General features: G+C 37.1%; 1 protein-coding gene across 3 annotated transcripts in view; it reads left to right on the top strand.

Moving 5' to 3' along the window:
* ERICH3 (glutamate rich 3) overlaps window positions 1–16386 on the top strand; it is a 94086-nt gene that overhangs the window by 68318 nt on the left and 9382 nt on the right. The window contains exons 11-12 of one of the 3 annotated variants that reach the window (XM_063427927.1): window positions 1417–1653; window positions 11515–11979. In XM_063427927.1, the coding sequence (XP_063283997.1) occupies window positions 1417–1653; window positions 11515–11979 (702 nt within the window). Of the gene's footprint in view, window positions 1–1416; window positions 1654–9504; window positions 9613–11514; window positions 11980–16386 lie in introns of all 3 variants that reach the window. The other 2 variants (XM_063427928.1, XM_063427929.1) reach the window with 2 other exon arrangements.

Genomic DNA, 16386 nt, shown 5'->3' with positions numbered 1-16386 from the left:
GGGGAGCAGAAATGAACTGTCAAAAGACCTGCGTAACATAGAACTTTATAAAGATGGAAAGGGATATAAAAAGATATCCAAAGCCTTGAAAATGCCAGTCAGTACTGTTCAATCACTTTTTAAGAAGCGGAAAATTCAGGGATCTCTTGATACCAAACCAAGGTCAGGTAGACCACAACTGCCAGAAGAATTGTTTGGGATACAAAAAAATCCCCACAGGTAACTTCAGGGGAAATACAGGCTGCTCTGGAAAAAGACGGTGTGGTTGTTTCAGGAAGCTCAATACGACAATACTTGAACAAAAATAATCTGCATGGTTGAATTTCTAGAAAGAAGTCTTTACTGCGCCAATGCCACAAAAAATCCCGGTTACAATATGCCTGACAACACCTTGACATGCCTCACAGCTTCTGGCACACTGTAATTTGGAGTGACTAGACCATAATAGAGCTTTGTTTGGAGAGGGGTCAACAAGTCCTTTAGTGAAAAGAACACCATCCCCACTGCGTAGCATGGTGGTAGCTCACTGATGGTTTAGGGGTGTGTGAGCTCTAAAAGCATGGACAATCTTGTGACAATTGATGTAAGATGAATGCATGTTATCAGAAAATACTGGCAGACAATTTTTATTCTTCTGCACAAAGGCAATGACAATGACCCTAAGCACAAGGCCAAGTTGACCTTCCAGTTGTTACAGCAGAAAAAGGTGAAGGTTCTGGAGTGGCCATCACAGTCTCCTGGTCTTAATATCATTGAGCCACTCTGGGGAGATTTCAAACGTGCGGTTCATGCAAGACGACCAAAGACTTTGCATGACCTGGAGTCATTTTGTCAAGACGAATGGGCAGTTATACCACCTACAAGAATTAGGGGCTTCATAGACAACTATTACAAAAAACTGCATGCTGTCATTGATGCTAATGGTATGCAGATTTTTGAACTGGGGCCATTTCATTTTTTAAATGTTTTGTTTTATGATTGTACCATTCTGTTATAACCTACAGTTGAAAATGAATCCCATAAGAAATAAAAGAAATGTGGTTTGCCTGCTTGCTCATATTTTCTTTAAACATGGTACATATATCACCAATTCTCCAAGTAATGCAAACTTTTGAGCACAACTGTATATACAATTGGTTGATGTATGTCGTTATAGATGAGGATACATGTTATTGTGAGTGACGTGGATAATGTATGCTACTGGTACTATTAAATGTTAATTTGACATCATAGCTTCCCGTTAAATCTAATACTTAGTCTATGATATTTGCTGCTTTGCCGAACTCCACATTTTCACTTGTTTTAAAAATTGTCTGACTTGACTCTTTACATTGGTAAAAAATGAGCAGAGCTGAAGAGATAGGAAATGTATAATTGTTCTGAGCGACGCTTTGTATTTTTTTTTTTCCCTTTCAGAGTACGATGAAGATTTCGAAGTGGAAGAAGAGAAATCAGATGAGAAACATAATGAAGAAGGACAGGCTTATGATGAAGTGGAAGAAAAGTCAAAGTCACCCTCGGATGATGAAAAAGATGATTTAGAGCATGAAAAAGAGAGTAACAAGTCATCAAAGCTGAAAGTGCAGACTCCCGACAGTCAGAAAGATGAAAGAGATGGGCATTCAGAGAGCGAAAATGAAGGGGATAAACAAGGTTAGTTCTTAGCAATATGAATTTAATACTGAGAAAATTAGAGAAGATTTTTTTTTTTTAATATGAATAAATACATTTAATTCAGCTTTTGCCAAGTAAATGTTTTCACAGAGAGAGGGATAAGTCTTACATTCTAAATGTTCCGATCAGGTTATGGTCTGGATTATATTACAAGAGACAAACATAACTTAAATACATTGTTTTTTCGCATTCACATCTGTAGAAATTTGCTATTCGATTACTGGAGATATGGCTATACCGAATCTTACCAAAGTTCTGTTAGAGAGCAATAAATAAAGACAGACTGGAAGGTGGATTCCAGCATCTTTATGACACTTTTTTTGTTGCTGGTAATTGTAAACCGATTTATTAGTCTTATAGGTTTCCATGAATTGTCTTTTTAACCCCTTCACAACGCCAATTGTGTGTACACAATTCCCAGGGTATGCTCCCACACCCTTGAATCATGTATACACGATTTAACAATTGCAAATGAAATTAGTTTAATGCAGGGTGGCAATCAGGGCATGTGTTCCCTCTCCCAGGCACAGGTAAAAGGTATGGATAGGGGAAAATCATAATATATAGAATATATTATATAATTATTAGAATAGTTATATAAAATAAAATAAAAATGGCTTATGTCACTGCCCACAGATGACAGTCCCTATCCCACCCCACAAAGACAGGCAGACACACAGACACACACACACACACACACTTCATTCTCCATACACACTCTGCATCCTCCATACACACACTAGACCTGTTACACACACCACATCCCTTACACACACATACCACATCCCTCACACACAAACTGCATCCTCCATACATACTCTGTATCCCTTACACACACACTGCATCCCTTACACACATACTGCAACCCTCACACACAAACTGCATCCTCCATACATACTCTGTATCCCTTACACACACACTGCATCCTTTATACACTCACTCTGCATCCCTTACACATATACTGTATCCTCCATACACACTCACTCTGCATCCCTTACACACACACATACACACTCTCTGCTTCCCTTACACATACACTCTTCCAGACACAAAGATACACATACATGCGATGGTGAGGTTCCTAGCGCTTGTTACATCCAGGTATGGCAGCTGGTACTTCCTAAACCAGAGTCTCTTCTATAAGGCTGTAACTAGGTATTGGTCAGGAAAGAGTACAGGGAAGCAGTTCCTTCTGGGTGTCCTCAAACTCATATGGTGGTGACTAAGTATGGAAAATATGAAGACAGAAAACAGAATATAGTGTAGTATATTCTATAGGAGTTGAGGTAAAATAAGATAAATTACACTTACAATTTTCTGGAGCTTATGTTCAGCTCCAGATATATGCACCTGGCCGGTATGATCCCCACCGGTGAATATGTTGCTCAGATTGGTTCCTTGTAGAAGGTAGGTCAGGGTCAAGGGCCAGTTAAAGTGTCAAGTGTTTACGGTATTTCCCTCCCATAAATTGCAGTGTCACAGATATTCACTAATTACACAAAATGAGAATAAAAACTGAAAAATAGTGCTCCTGTTTTGTTGTTGTAAAAGAAAAATAAAAGGAGGTATACTCACATAAGGAGAGCAAAAAATTAGGCTTTTCTCAATCCTGTGTAGCGTAGGTGGTTTCCTCCCCACCAAGGAGATAAAAAGTGTGGCTCCTCCGGATAAAATCTTCAGGGATAGAATCAGAAAGGTCCAGGTAAGATAAAAAACTAGTTTTATTTAAAACAAAGATAATAAAACCAATGACATAATAACACACAAGATACACATGCTCACAGACAGGACCACATCAGAGTGAGAATGTGATACAATAAGAATACATTAAGAGAGGGTGAGAGAAAACAAGAAAATACAAAATAAATATGAAAAATTACTATGGGAAGCCAGACATCTAAAAATTGGACTCGGCAGGTTCTTACATGCCATTTCTGTAATACATTTTGTTCTTTGGCAAATCTCTTCTTTCGCAAAGTGTCAAAGTGTAACAAAGTCTATAAATATTTGATGCTGATTTGTAGACTTGTGCATGGTGGAAAAAATGATGGTTCTGATGACCGAATTTTGTCCACGCGGCTTTTAGCTCATCTGAATTTCGGCAATGTAAAAGATTTTGGAAATGTGATTCAAATTAATGACAAGGGTGTGAAAATGAGCCTATCACTGTATTACAAAATATATGCATGTCTATATTGTAGTACAGCTATAGTCTTATTTTCACTGCTTTTTACTGAAGCTTATTATTGGCTTTTAATGTTAGAATTCAGTTCAAATTTGGTCAGTATTTGGATTTTGATGTTTCATACTTTTGGGTCAGCTAATCCTTCATTTATTTCTTTATTATTTATTTGATTTTGTGACTGCCCCCTAACCATCAATCATGGATTTTTGGCACCAAGGGCAGAACTCCGAATCATGAAACAAATAACTCTGCTCTGTTTGTTATGCGAGTTACAGAATTTAAACAACTTGCTGATTGACAAACATTCTTACGAATTGCAATTGCAAAACCAAAGGTGCAAGTGTACTGATTTGCTCATATACTCTGACACTGACTTATTAATATACAGTGAGGGAAAAAAGTATTTGATCCACTGCTGATTTTGAACGTTTGCCCACTGAGAAAGAAATGATCAGTCTAGAATTATAATGGGTGGTGTATTTTAACAGTGAGAGACAGAATAATAAAAAAAAGTATTCAGAAAAACGCATTGATTGCTTCTGTGGACAGGTGTCTTTTATACAGGTAACGAGCTGAGGTTAGGAGCACTCCCTTTAAGCCCTTAAGGACCACATTTCTGGAATAAAAGGGAATCATGACATGTCACACATGTCATGTGTCCTTAAGGGGTTAAGAGAGTCCTAATCTCAGCTTGCTACCTGTATAAAAGACACCTGGGAGCCAAATCTTGCTGATTGATAGGGGATCAAATACTTATTTCGCTCATTGATATGCAAATCAATTTACATGTTTTTTGACATGCGTTTTTCTGGATTTTTTTGTTGTTGTTATTCTGTCTCTCACTGTTAATTTAAATAGACCTACCATGAAAATTATAGACTGATCGTTTCTTTGTCAGGGGACAAACGTTCAAAATCAGCAGGGGATTAAATACTTTTTTCCCTTACTGTAGATGCTTAGTGTAACTTTTGCGACCTTTGACCTGTTATTTGACCTGTGTCTTATTTTTGTATTGTCATTGGCTATTCTATGTCTATAACACGTTATGTTAGTATAACACGTTATGTTAGCTTGTTTTCCGTCCTTGCGTCTGCCTGGGTTCTCCAGTTTAGGGTCACACAGGTCTTGAGAGTTTGTCTGGATCATCAGTATGTCAGAGGAACCTGGTGGAGACTTATAGCACGTCAATAACACTAGAGATTTACTCTGAAAATAATCTCTTTAAAAAGTAAGATCTATTTCATAGGCGTGCGCACTGGGGTGTGCCGGGTGTGCCTGGGCACAGCCTAATCCCCGCGGCACGCCTATGTATTGAGACCGGCATGGGAGATCTCAGGATCTCCCCTGCCGGCTCATGCAGAGCCGGCGCTATCCGAGCGCCGGCTCTGCTCTCAGCCTCCCCTCACCGGCTCACAGGCAGTGAGGGAGGCAGGAGAGGACCCGGGGAGCTATTGCCAGCAGCTCCGCCGGGTTCCTCTCGCGAGATCTGAGCGTTGCCGCGGCAACGCTCAGATCTCGCGTGAGTGAACTCTAGCCCTGCGGGGCTAGAGTTCACTCTCCACTGGACCACCAGGGATGGATGGCGGCAGCAGCAGGATCCCCCCTTCCAGGCATAAGGTAAGAAGGGAGGGGGGATAACTGATCTTCCCCCACCTCCACTGGACCACCAGGGAAAGCAGCAAGGAAAGATCCCCCCTCCCTACATAAAGTAAGAAGGGAGGGGGGATATTAAGTAATGTACCGGCACCTCCACCCCCCACAATCACACACACACACACACATACACAGCACCAACACACATACAGCACCCACACACACATACAGCACCCATAGACATACACAGCACCCATAGACATACACAGCACCCACAGACATACACAGCACCCACAGACATACACAGCACCCACAGACATACACAGCACCCACACACATACAGCACCTATACACATACACAGCACCTATACACATACACAGCACCAAAACACATACAGCACCCACACACATACACAGCACCTACACACATACAGCACCTACACACATACAGCACCTACACACATACAGCACCTGCACCCACACACATACAGCACCCACAGACATACACATCACCCACACACATACACATACACAGCACCAACACACAGAGCACCCTCACAAACACAAAGCACTCTCACACTCATTACACAAACAGCACCCTCACAAACACAAACAGGACCCTAACAAACACACACACAGCACACTACCAGTACCCTCACACACAAACAGCACCCTCACACACAGTACATTTACAGCACCCTCACAAGTGCAAACACACACAAACAGCACCCTGACACACAGTACATTCACAGCACCCTCACAAGCATGCACACACAAACACCCTCACCCACATAGTACACTACCAGCACCCTCACGCAGCACACACACAGCTTTGTGTGTGCGTGTGTATATATATCTATATATATATATCTATATATACATACATATATATATATATATATATATATATAGAATACAAAAATAAAGGGAGCACTCTGGGTCTTCTCTTCAGTGAAAAAAAGTATTTACTGTATCAAATAGAATACATTACATGTGCAGAACAAATCGACGTTTCGACCCTGCTGGGGTCTTTATCAAGATGATCTTGATCTTGATAAAGACCCCAGCAGGGTCGAAACGTCGATTTGTTCTGCACATGTAATGTATTCTATTTGATACAGTAAATACTTTTTTTCACTGAAGAGAAGACCCAGAGTGCTCCCTTTATTTTTGTATTCTATATCTGGACGCGGGATTGCACCTAGGCATTGTTTTGATCTATAGATAAATAGAGGAGGAGTGCCGTGCTTTCTTATTGTTATATATATATATATATATATATATATATACGCCGCGTGTGCTTGTGCTTTAGGGTGCACACCCTAATGCAATGGGCTGCGCACGCCTATGATCTATTTCAAAACTGAGGGTCCAACTTATCAGCATTCAAGCCATTAATGTCCCCTTTTGAATTCGAAAGAATTTGTGATTTAGAACTTCTAAACGCTGTCAGAAAATATATACCTATTTATGGTGTTTTACTCCAACAATTTGTTTCTTCGCGTGAATTTCACAAGACAAAGAGCGAAGAAAACATAATTTGAAGTGTTTTAAAAACATATTATCGACCCTGTCAACAACTTTGCAGTGTGCTGTGAAATCCTGCCATTTATAGTCGATATAAGTTGTTCCTTCACAGCTATTTCTCAACAGTCCTATTCCACGGCATAAATGGGAAATTAATTCTTACTAGGTGAAAAGCAAGCTTGTCTCATAGTGGAAAGGAAATACTTTGGTGCTAAAGCCTGTCGAATTATACATCTTCCCAAAGAGTCTATCAAACAAAGAGATTTTTTATTTAGATGGTTTAATAATTAATATGTCCTTCGTCAATCTGTCATAAAGATATGACTTGAGTTCAACATTATCTGTGGTGAGCTTATCTTTACAGATCCTCCCGTAGACTCCATCACTAACTAAATCAATATACTGATTATACCACAAGTTATATAGCTGAAAATGCAATAATTCTAGGTGTGTAGATCAAATGTGGCTGCTCGGGTAATTAAATGACTATATAAACTCACCATCCTCTTTTGTACTTTAGAATTTAATATAATTGTGAGATTTAACACTCACATGTGCCAGAGCCTCAGTGCCTTGCTCTAGGGCAAGGATAGGCAATGTTTGGAACTTCAGGTGTTGTGGACACTACATGTCCTGATGTTTTGCCAACATTATGGCTGTAACAGCATTATGGGATATGTGGTCCACATCTGGAGTTCCAAAGGTTGTCCGCCCCTGCTCTAAGGAATAATACAGGAGTAGTAATTTTTTTTTCAATTTCATCGAACGTGCCATACTTTTTGCCGTTTTTGTGTTTATAGCTACTGTATTACGCAATTCAATTAAAAAATTACTTTTTTATTGTTTTAAACAGAAGGTCCTAAAGTGCAATTCGTAAATAATATGTTCATATTAACCAAATAAATATATTTTCCTTTCATAAGCGGATACTTTTTGGAATGGTGGAAAAAATATACATATTTACTGATCTAGAAAAAAAGCACAATTAATAAACACATAAATAAACATATAAAATCACAGTATCGCTAATTCTAACATTGTCCCAAAGGGATATGTTATTTATAAGTTCTTGACCAAAGAGGCAATTATGTTTTTTTAGTGTATACATGGTTCACATGCATAAAAAAATTAAGATAAGACAGTGTCTGTACGAGTAAAGCTTGGTGGGAAGATGGACGTTGATCACCCAGACATGCTGCTGAGGCAAATGTGTGTTTATATATATCTCCAATGCCGTAATAAGCTAAATAATTACTTCTATAGTATTTAACAGGCTGGATAATATGGAACTGTCTCCAAATCAGGGGTGACGGTTCTTTCTTTAGCAACTGCAGGATGTTTTTGAGGAAACAAGGCTACATCCTCTTGGTAAATATTCTTCGTTTTTTCACAGTATTTGTGCCAAAACTGGCAGCATGGTGACTTGCACTGGAACGAAGTTCCTGGCAGACATAACTGGACACATAGAGGGAATTGGGTTCAACCATATGGCACATTTTGGCCTTCATCCAACCATGACGCTCTAGAGCCGGTAGCAATCGGCTACATCTGTGTTCTGGACCATCCTGCTCATTGTCCCCCTACATTTTTTTTTGTTTTGAGGGATGTAGTTCTGTAGATTTGTGTCTAATTTAGCTTGAGGCTTATATCCCAAAGGTGGGTTTAGCCTATATTTGACTAGTGGGTAAAATATAGAATTTTGTTGATCACTGGCATGCCACATTATTATTATTATTATTATTATTATTATTATTATTATTATTACTGGCATTTATAAAGCGCCAACAAATTCCGCAATTGGGAAAAGACAAACACAATAAGAACAGACCGATACAACAGGTAGAGGACCCAGCCCGTGAGCTTACAATCTAAAGGTTAAACTGGGGAGATAAGACAAGAGGTAGCAGAGGGATTTGTATGTGATGGCAGAGAGAGTTAATGGTATAACTGCAGCAGCTGATAACATGTGAGAGTAATAAGGAGGTCATTGGCTGTGGCTCCAAACAGCTGGAGGTGCATGCTATATAGTTAGATGGAACCGGGGTGGGTGGGTAGAGCCTAGTAAAATCAAATGGCCTTCCTGTTGCTGGGATGGGCCTAAGAAAGAGAGATAAGACAGGAATTTACAGCTGGGAGTGGCAAGTGGAACATGTACGTTTCAATCTGTAATGACCACATTTGATTTAAAAATGACTCATACAGAAACCACCGTACACTTGCTACATATTTGTTTTCATTGAGCATGATATAGATTTTTTGTTTTGATAGTTGAAATATCTCATCCAGTAAACTACTGAGGATTCAGACCTTAATTACAATATTTTATTTAAATATCGCTTGTAAGGCAACACTTTATACCTTCTGCGTCACACTGTTCTTAAATATATGTTTTTATTCAGTGAAAACTCTATTGACAGGTGCAATGATCCCACGTCTGTTCTCTGTAGCCGTTCTACTTCACACAGATTGTCTTTCCTTTGAATGCAGTTACATTACTTTGATGTTGTATTTTCCATATTGAATAGGCAAACATAGCTTAGTCGAAAAGGACATGAACTCAGCTGCAAGAAAAATCCAAATACGTTATAGACAACATAGAAGTCGTCGCCTGAATATTCAGAACGAGAAAGCAGGTTTGAAAAAGCTTGCGTATCGAATCATAGCACTCATTGCGGCTCCAACTGTGCTATCAGAAGCAATGCAATTGCTTGGCAAATTTGGCTTTCTCTGCTGTTTTTACGCTTTTATATTTTGGAAGCTGGCTACATCTGCATGTTATTCAATCAAGGTTTCTGTGTGATTGAATGTGATGTTTTAATTACCCATTTAATTGATTGCCTAATCAAGATTGAATTGAGCATATCAAAAAATTGTGCTGCAACGTATAATTTACATAATTAGCAAACACACCCACTCAGACACACTTATATAGAACCTTACACATGTAAACGGCATTTACATACATCCACGTACAAGCCAAATCACTCACATGCATGCACACTCACTTATTCACAAATACACTAATTCGTGTGCTCACTCATAAACTCACGTATGTGTGTCACACATGTATTCTACTACATACATGTAAAACATAGTCAGGTTAAATGTGAAGTGTTCAAAGAAGCACATACATGGAATTTCGTCTATGGAAAAAATAATTAAAAATATGTTCCCGAGTGGTTTGGACTTTCATTCACTGCAGTTCTCCAGGTGAGATATAATAAAATAGAACATATAAAGTAGCAATACATAAATTAAACTTTGAAATCAAGGAAATATATATTTAGGAATTCCTACAAGCAATGGTGTGGAGGAAGCAAGAGAGTTTTATTTAGAAGAAAATGGTTAATTTTTAGACTGAGCAAGAATGCACAGCTGCCAATCATGATCTACTTTGGTGAATCGGTACCAGCAACATAATTATTGTTAGGAAATGCTGAGTGTTTCCTCCTTGTAATATTTCAATATAACAAAGTCATGTAGGGGGGAAGGAATTGCCATAAAATATCATTGTAACCAAATGGTTCTTGGATTCCAGAAGCAGGGAGGCACATGCTACCAGTACAGGCTGCAGAGGGAGGCAGATGTCCTGTTAGTGTCAGTAGCACAAGGGATAATTAGAATAGGTACCAGAAGGATAATTCAGAAGAATGGTTTTGGACAGGAGTAGGCAACCTTGGCACTCCAGATGTTGAAAACTACTTATTCCATAATGCTCTTGCAGTAATAATACAGGCAAATCATCAGGGGAGATGTATCCCAAAACATCTGGAGTACCATAGTTAGAAGGTTAAGGCAAAGGTAAATAGGTAAAAAATCTAGAAAAACTGTACACCTGCTTGATAGCAGGTGTATTGGAAGCCATGCAATATTGTCGCCCGTATGTATCTCTTGTGCATCAAACATGGGCATGAGAATGACTCAGTGGCAGCTTTCTATCAGCTGGGTAAACAAACTTACAAACAAAATGGCATCTTGCTTCTAAAAGAATGAGCACAGAGCACAATTTGAAACAATTTTAGTAAACAATATAAAAAATTTTTTATATGGTTTCCGTTTAAGACTAAGTTTTCTCTATTTTTGTGTTTTTTTATTTTTAGAAACAGAACATAATTTTTTTGCCACATTTAGTGACTGGTGGGTGGAAGTGAATGTGTATTTGTAATGTCATTGTAAGGGTTTTTTTGGGGGGGTATTACGTTTTCCCCTAATTTGGAATTTTCTGCCTCCTGATTCCTTTATTGTTCTGTTTGTGATTGTACATACGTTGATTATTTTAGCTCTACCTGCAGATTTTGAATTCTCGCAGCAATTTCTGCAATTAGAGTTTCCAAGTGATGTCTACTAGTATCTACAAAGTATATTACTTTTCTTCAATAAAGTATTAAAAGAGTATGAGTTAAAACTATTGGTGAAACTGACATTTGCTGGTTTCTTGTGAATTTGACATGTACTGTTTTGCTGATCTTTAAGAAATTGATGAGCTTAATTATTGCATTATTTAAAATGTTGACGTTATTTTCTCACAATTTTAGAAAATAAACATGACACAGAGTCCTCTTCGTCAGCCAGTTCCATTTCTAGTAGCTCAAGCGAAGATGAGTCTGACTATGATGGTGATGGCGAAGAGACTTCTAGGAAAAAGACAACACAAGAAACCAAGAAAGTTCAGAGCAGAAAAGCATCACTGGAATCCGAAAAACCTTCAACACCCAGCGCAGAAAACCAGACAGACGATGACCCACTTGTGGAGGAGACAGAAAATAAAATATTAGAATTACAAGAGACCAGCCTGGAAGCCAAGGCGTCACAGCTCAGTGATATTGCTGAAGAGCCACATCAAAGCAGAACAGCCAGCAGACAGAACAATCTTGAGAGTCCTTCTGGAAGTGGTCAGGAGACAGATTCTGAGCACGATGACACGCCATCTGAGGATGAGAATATAGCTGCAGCTGAAGAGGTTTTAGATAATAAGCCTTCTGAGAGTGAGGATGAAGAGGGTAAGCACCAAGCGTAAGCTGTGTGGACTAAATATATGCATGCCCTTGAACTAGTTTTTGCATTGAATAAGTATGCTTTTAAAGCAGCATGCAGGATGTAATATCACCATAAAATAAGCAAATATGTTTTATGGATGTTGACACGAGTGCAATGTATTTGTGTGTTTGTCAATTAGATTGCTAATATATATTAGCAGATACAATTGCAGTTCAATCTTTAAATACATTTTATTTGTATTTATTTTGCAAGAAACCTAAGACTGGGCAAATAACTTGGCAATACATATTATAATGTACTTTTATATTTTGTTTTTTATTCATAGAAATCAAATGTAATCAAACAAAGCATTAGAATTAGAAGAACTGACGTAAATTTATTTTTTTACATTAAAATTGAGACAGTTTGAGTCCTATTCTTGTAGGATTAGGTCTGTACTGTATTTGTCCCATCTACAAAGGCAAAAAAATATCAGCAAAGCTTTGCCCATTCCCATCCCTATTCCACCTGCTATATTTCTTTTATTCTTCTGCCTCTTTTTGGAGATGACTGATTTAAAAAGATTTTTTTGTTTTTTGTTTTTCTGTCCAATAAAAGGCTTGTTTCCAATATCCTGAAGCTATATCCAACCACAAAATACTGACTGTTTACAACCTCCAGGCCCATGTTTTGAGGCCTACCAGATACTGTCTTAGCATTCAACTATTAGCAACTTTAACATAAAGGGGCACTTTCTAATTCATTGCCTTAGTGGTTACAATGTGATGGTGTAAAATTGTTACACTGCAGCATTGTCACACAATTGTTTCTCCAACAAAGTGAATTAGAATTCACCTGCTTGTAAAATTGGCTATATCTCCTTCTTATCTTGAGCATCATAGTTTTAACTTGGCAAGGCATTGCCGACATGCCTTTTGATTTGTTTTCATCACGATAAGGATTTATACTCATTATTTCCTAAAGTATTGATCCTTCCCTTTAGTCATACTCTTAAAAATAACAAGATATCGATGCTGGGAAATGTAGGAACAGATAAAACACTTAAACATTATAATGGAGCTACCAAGGTCATGCATAATATTTACATCTGTATTCTTCATTTATTGGATATAAAATGGGGCAGATGATTTTGGCTGAAACAATGGTTAACTGTCCTAAGTCTACAATTTACCATGTGTGTTTGCTAGTGGATAAGATGGTTCTAAAAAGTTAATTGACCACTCTCCTAGAGTAGCATCTACTGCCTGACTCTACTAGGAGGCTTTAATGGAACATATCTAAAAGTGGTCCAATTAGACATCCTTCCACCACATGCTTTCCACCTTTCATTGTTGGTTGTTTTTGTTTCTATTGTCGCATTCGCACTAAGCCCACCAGTTGTGGTGCCCTTCACAGTCCATAAGGCTCAACCCTTTTGTGATATTTAGTTATCCTTTAGAGGTTTTGATTTCTCTTTTTTTGTTCCCATTATTCCGTTCTTATGTTTTTACACTACCCACCTTTATTGCCCATCCCACTAAAGACTAGCTGTAGAGGAGGAGCTGTGAACGAAAGGAACAAAGCTTTGCTAGGTGTGTACAGCCAATCCATACTGGATAGATCTATCCCCCCTACTCCCCCCTAAAGAGAATATATAACTGAAAGTAGTAATCACTATTTCTACGGTTTTACATTGCAGGGATAAAATGACAGGGCCGCTGTATCCAGGCCACTTCAGTAAGAATAAAGTGATCTGGGTGACTGTAGTGTTCCTTTAACATGTGGGTGGATATCATGCAGAAGAAAATTAAAAGCAAGCATACATGTATTGTTATTAAAACCATATAATGCAATCAGTGCAGATAGTGCAACTCATTTCTACATTATAACTTAGTTTGTGGCTGTACAGAAAATGTAAAAAGAAATCTCATTACAAAACACAAAGTATTACCAACATAGAATCAACAATCAGAATCGATTAACAATTAACGTTATATTGTTTTTCGTATGATAAAAGCAATATTATTTTGAGGTATACTACATGTATTACACAGTTTGTTTGCACTTGTAGTGCTTCATGTTAGTGGCACCTGAAATTCACAAGGTTTTTAATTCTCAACCTTCAAAAAATGTAATTATTTTTGCGATTTTAATCTCGCTGTAAACAATCAAACTTTATTACGAGAGATCTTTGGTCTTTATGGTTTAAACATTTATTGTTAGATTTTATTTAACCCATCAAAAAAGATGCCTTCTTCTGTTAATCCTGAAGTCAGGGGCACCTTCCTTAATGTTACAACAGACGATCCCTCCTTGATTTCAATATGGTAACTGTATCCCTTATTGTATCCAAAAGCAAACAAATTCTAATCTGTCACTTCACATTTGTGAATGTTGTTGCTCAGAACATTTCCCCTGTTATATTATATCCATGATATATTGCTGACTTCTACATACTGCTTAATACCTACAGTATATCACAGAAGGATGCAAAACCTATTGGAGTGTTCAGTGGGTCAGTTATTTTACCAAATACATAACATTACATTTATCTATGTTGAAATCATAAAATATGAATCTAATCCCTCAAAATATCACTATCACAGAATGTGGCTCTGAAAAACTCTCTTTGTGAACAGGACTTTCATGTAGTCCTCTTTTACCTTAAATCTAAATTTTTTAATAACAACACATATCCTTGACCCTAGCTAGTTGTACATTCAAATCATAGAAAATATTTAACTTTAGGTAAATTACTCTAATAAATCATTCAATACAGAGTTTGGCTTTCCAAATGTTATTCAATAAAAGCTAATGCCAAACACTATTCAATAAAACCTAACCTTTGATTTGCAAATTTAGGAATAAAAATTCTTGCAACTCTGCAATACTTTAATGGTACATTTTGCAATGTTTCCCTATCCAATATCTTCATTTTAAAGTTAAAAAAAACTTAACCTAATGGAGTTTGATGAATGACATATTTTCTTACTTTTTATGTCACTTTCTTGATAAAAGATATTGGACAACACTCAGTTCAGTAAATACATTTTCTTGTATACCTAACTAAGATATGTATTTATTACAAACGTTAAAAAAACATTCCATTAATTTTATAAATAAAATTCTGATCAATTTCTTGGCAATATAATTCCTTAGAATTTTCTCTTCCCCCTAACATGGCATGATTAACACAGAACTTGTCACTATAAAATTATAGAAGCATACTGTCTACATATTCAAATACACCTATTTTTTTTAAATTCAACATAATGGTAATTTATAGCTTAAATTGTTCATTTTTTATTGAGTTAACTACATTTATAGTAAGTGATACATTACAGTTTATTTATAGATTTAGTTTTTAGATTTTTTTAACCTCTCGATTTCCTCTAAAATTGCTAAGTGTGGCATTCCATAATTCCCAGGGTGCAGCGAGGGATCAAGTGGTTAAACAATGTATTGTATTGCATCATCTATGGCATTCATATTTGTAGGGAGCAGTAAACCCTTGGTAGATGTATCTTATAATATATACTAATATCTGCAATTTTGGTAGCATAATATATAGATGTAGTTTCAATATCTATCTGAAGCTTAATTTTTATCCACACGTATTTTACCTAAATGTTACACTTTAACTGAAAACTGAGGCATCCATTCTCACTAATGTTCCATTCTGTCCAACTATAACTACACTTTTGTGGTATACCTTTATATTCAACAATTTGCTGGGTTAAACAAAATTGCAAAGATCAATTTATAGAAATTCCATAGATTCAATTTTTGGTTTAATTAATTTCAGCAAAATAAATACAATCTATTTCTCTTCCGAATGTTTATCACCTGTTTTACAAGTTTTCATTTGCTGTGAAATGCGTTGGTTGCACTGTTTGGTTGTCACTGCATTTACTTTCATTGTGTTTTGTTACATTATTACTCTCCTTATATTATATTATTTTATGTTTTGTGTTTCCCGAGTTTTACTTTTGCATGTATCACATCATGTCTGCAATAAACCACTATGTGCTGTGTCATTTTTCTTCCAATTTTATATCTCAGATTACATAATGTTGTATATTTAATATCTGCGTGAATGCATGTGTTGTGCTTTTGCATGTTTTTTGCAAGAAGTCTATCTCATGTTGCGTAAGACAAGCTAAATTTGGAAGTTTAGCTAAATAGCCTATTCTTCATGTGCGATTTAATTCTCTGTGGCTGATTGAGTCTGTAAAAACACTTGTGTACTACAGTATTTAACGACTGAATCACTGATATTTTATTAGCCGATACACGGGAGAATGCTTGGATTTTGTTACTGTTTTTATTGCTCCAACATAAAAATTGCTTTAAACTATGAACAGATCCTATTCACTCAACAGCTTTGCCCAGATCAATTCCCAAGGTCACATCCTGGCAGATTTTTTAGA

The sequence above is a fragment of the Pelobates fuscus genome, chromosome 7, assembly GCF_036172605.1.
Source record: "Pelobates fuscus isolate aPelFus1 chromosome 7, aPelFus1.pri, whole genome shotgun sequence".
Lineage (NCBI taxonomy): Eukaryota > Metazoa > Chordata > Amphibia > Anura > Pelobatidae > Pelobates > Pelobates fuscus.
The sequence above is the reverse complement of the archived record's forward strand: the minus strand, read 5'-3'. Positions and strand labels throughout refer to the sequence as shown.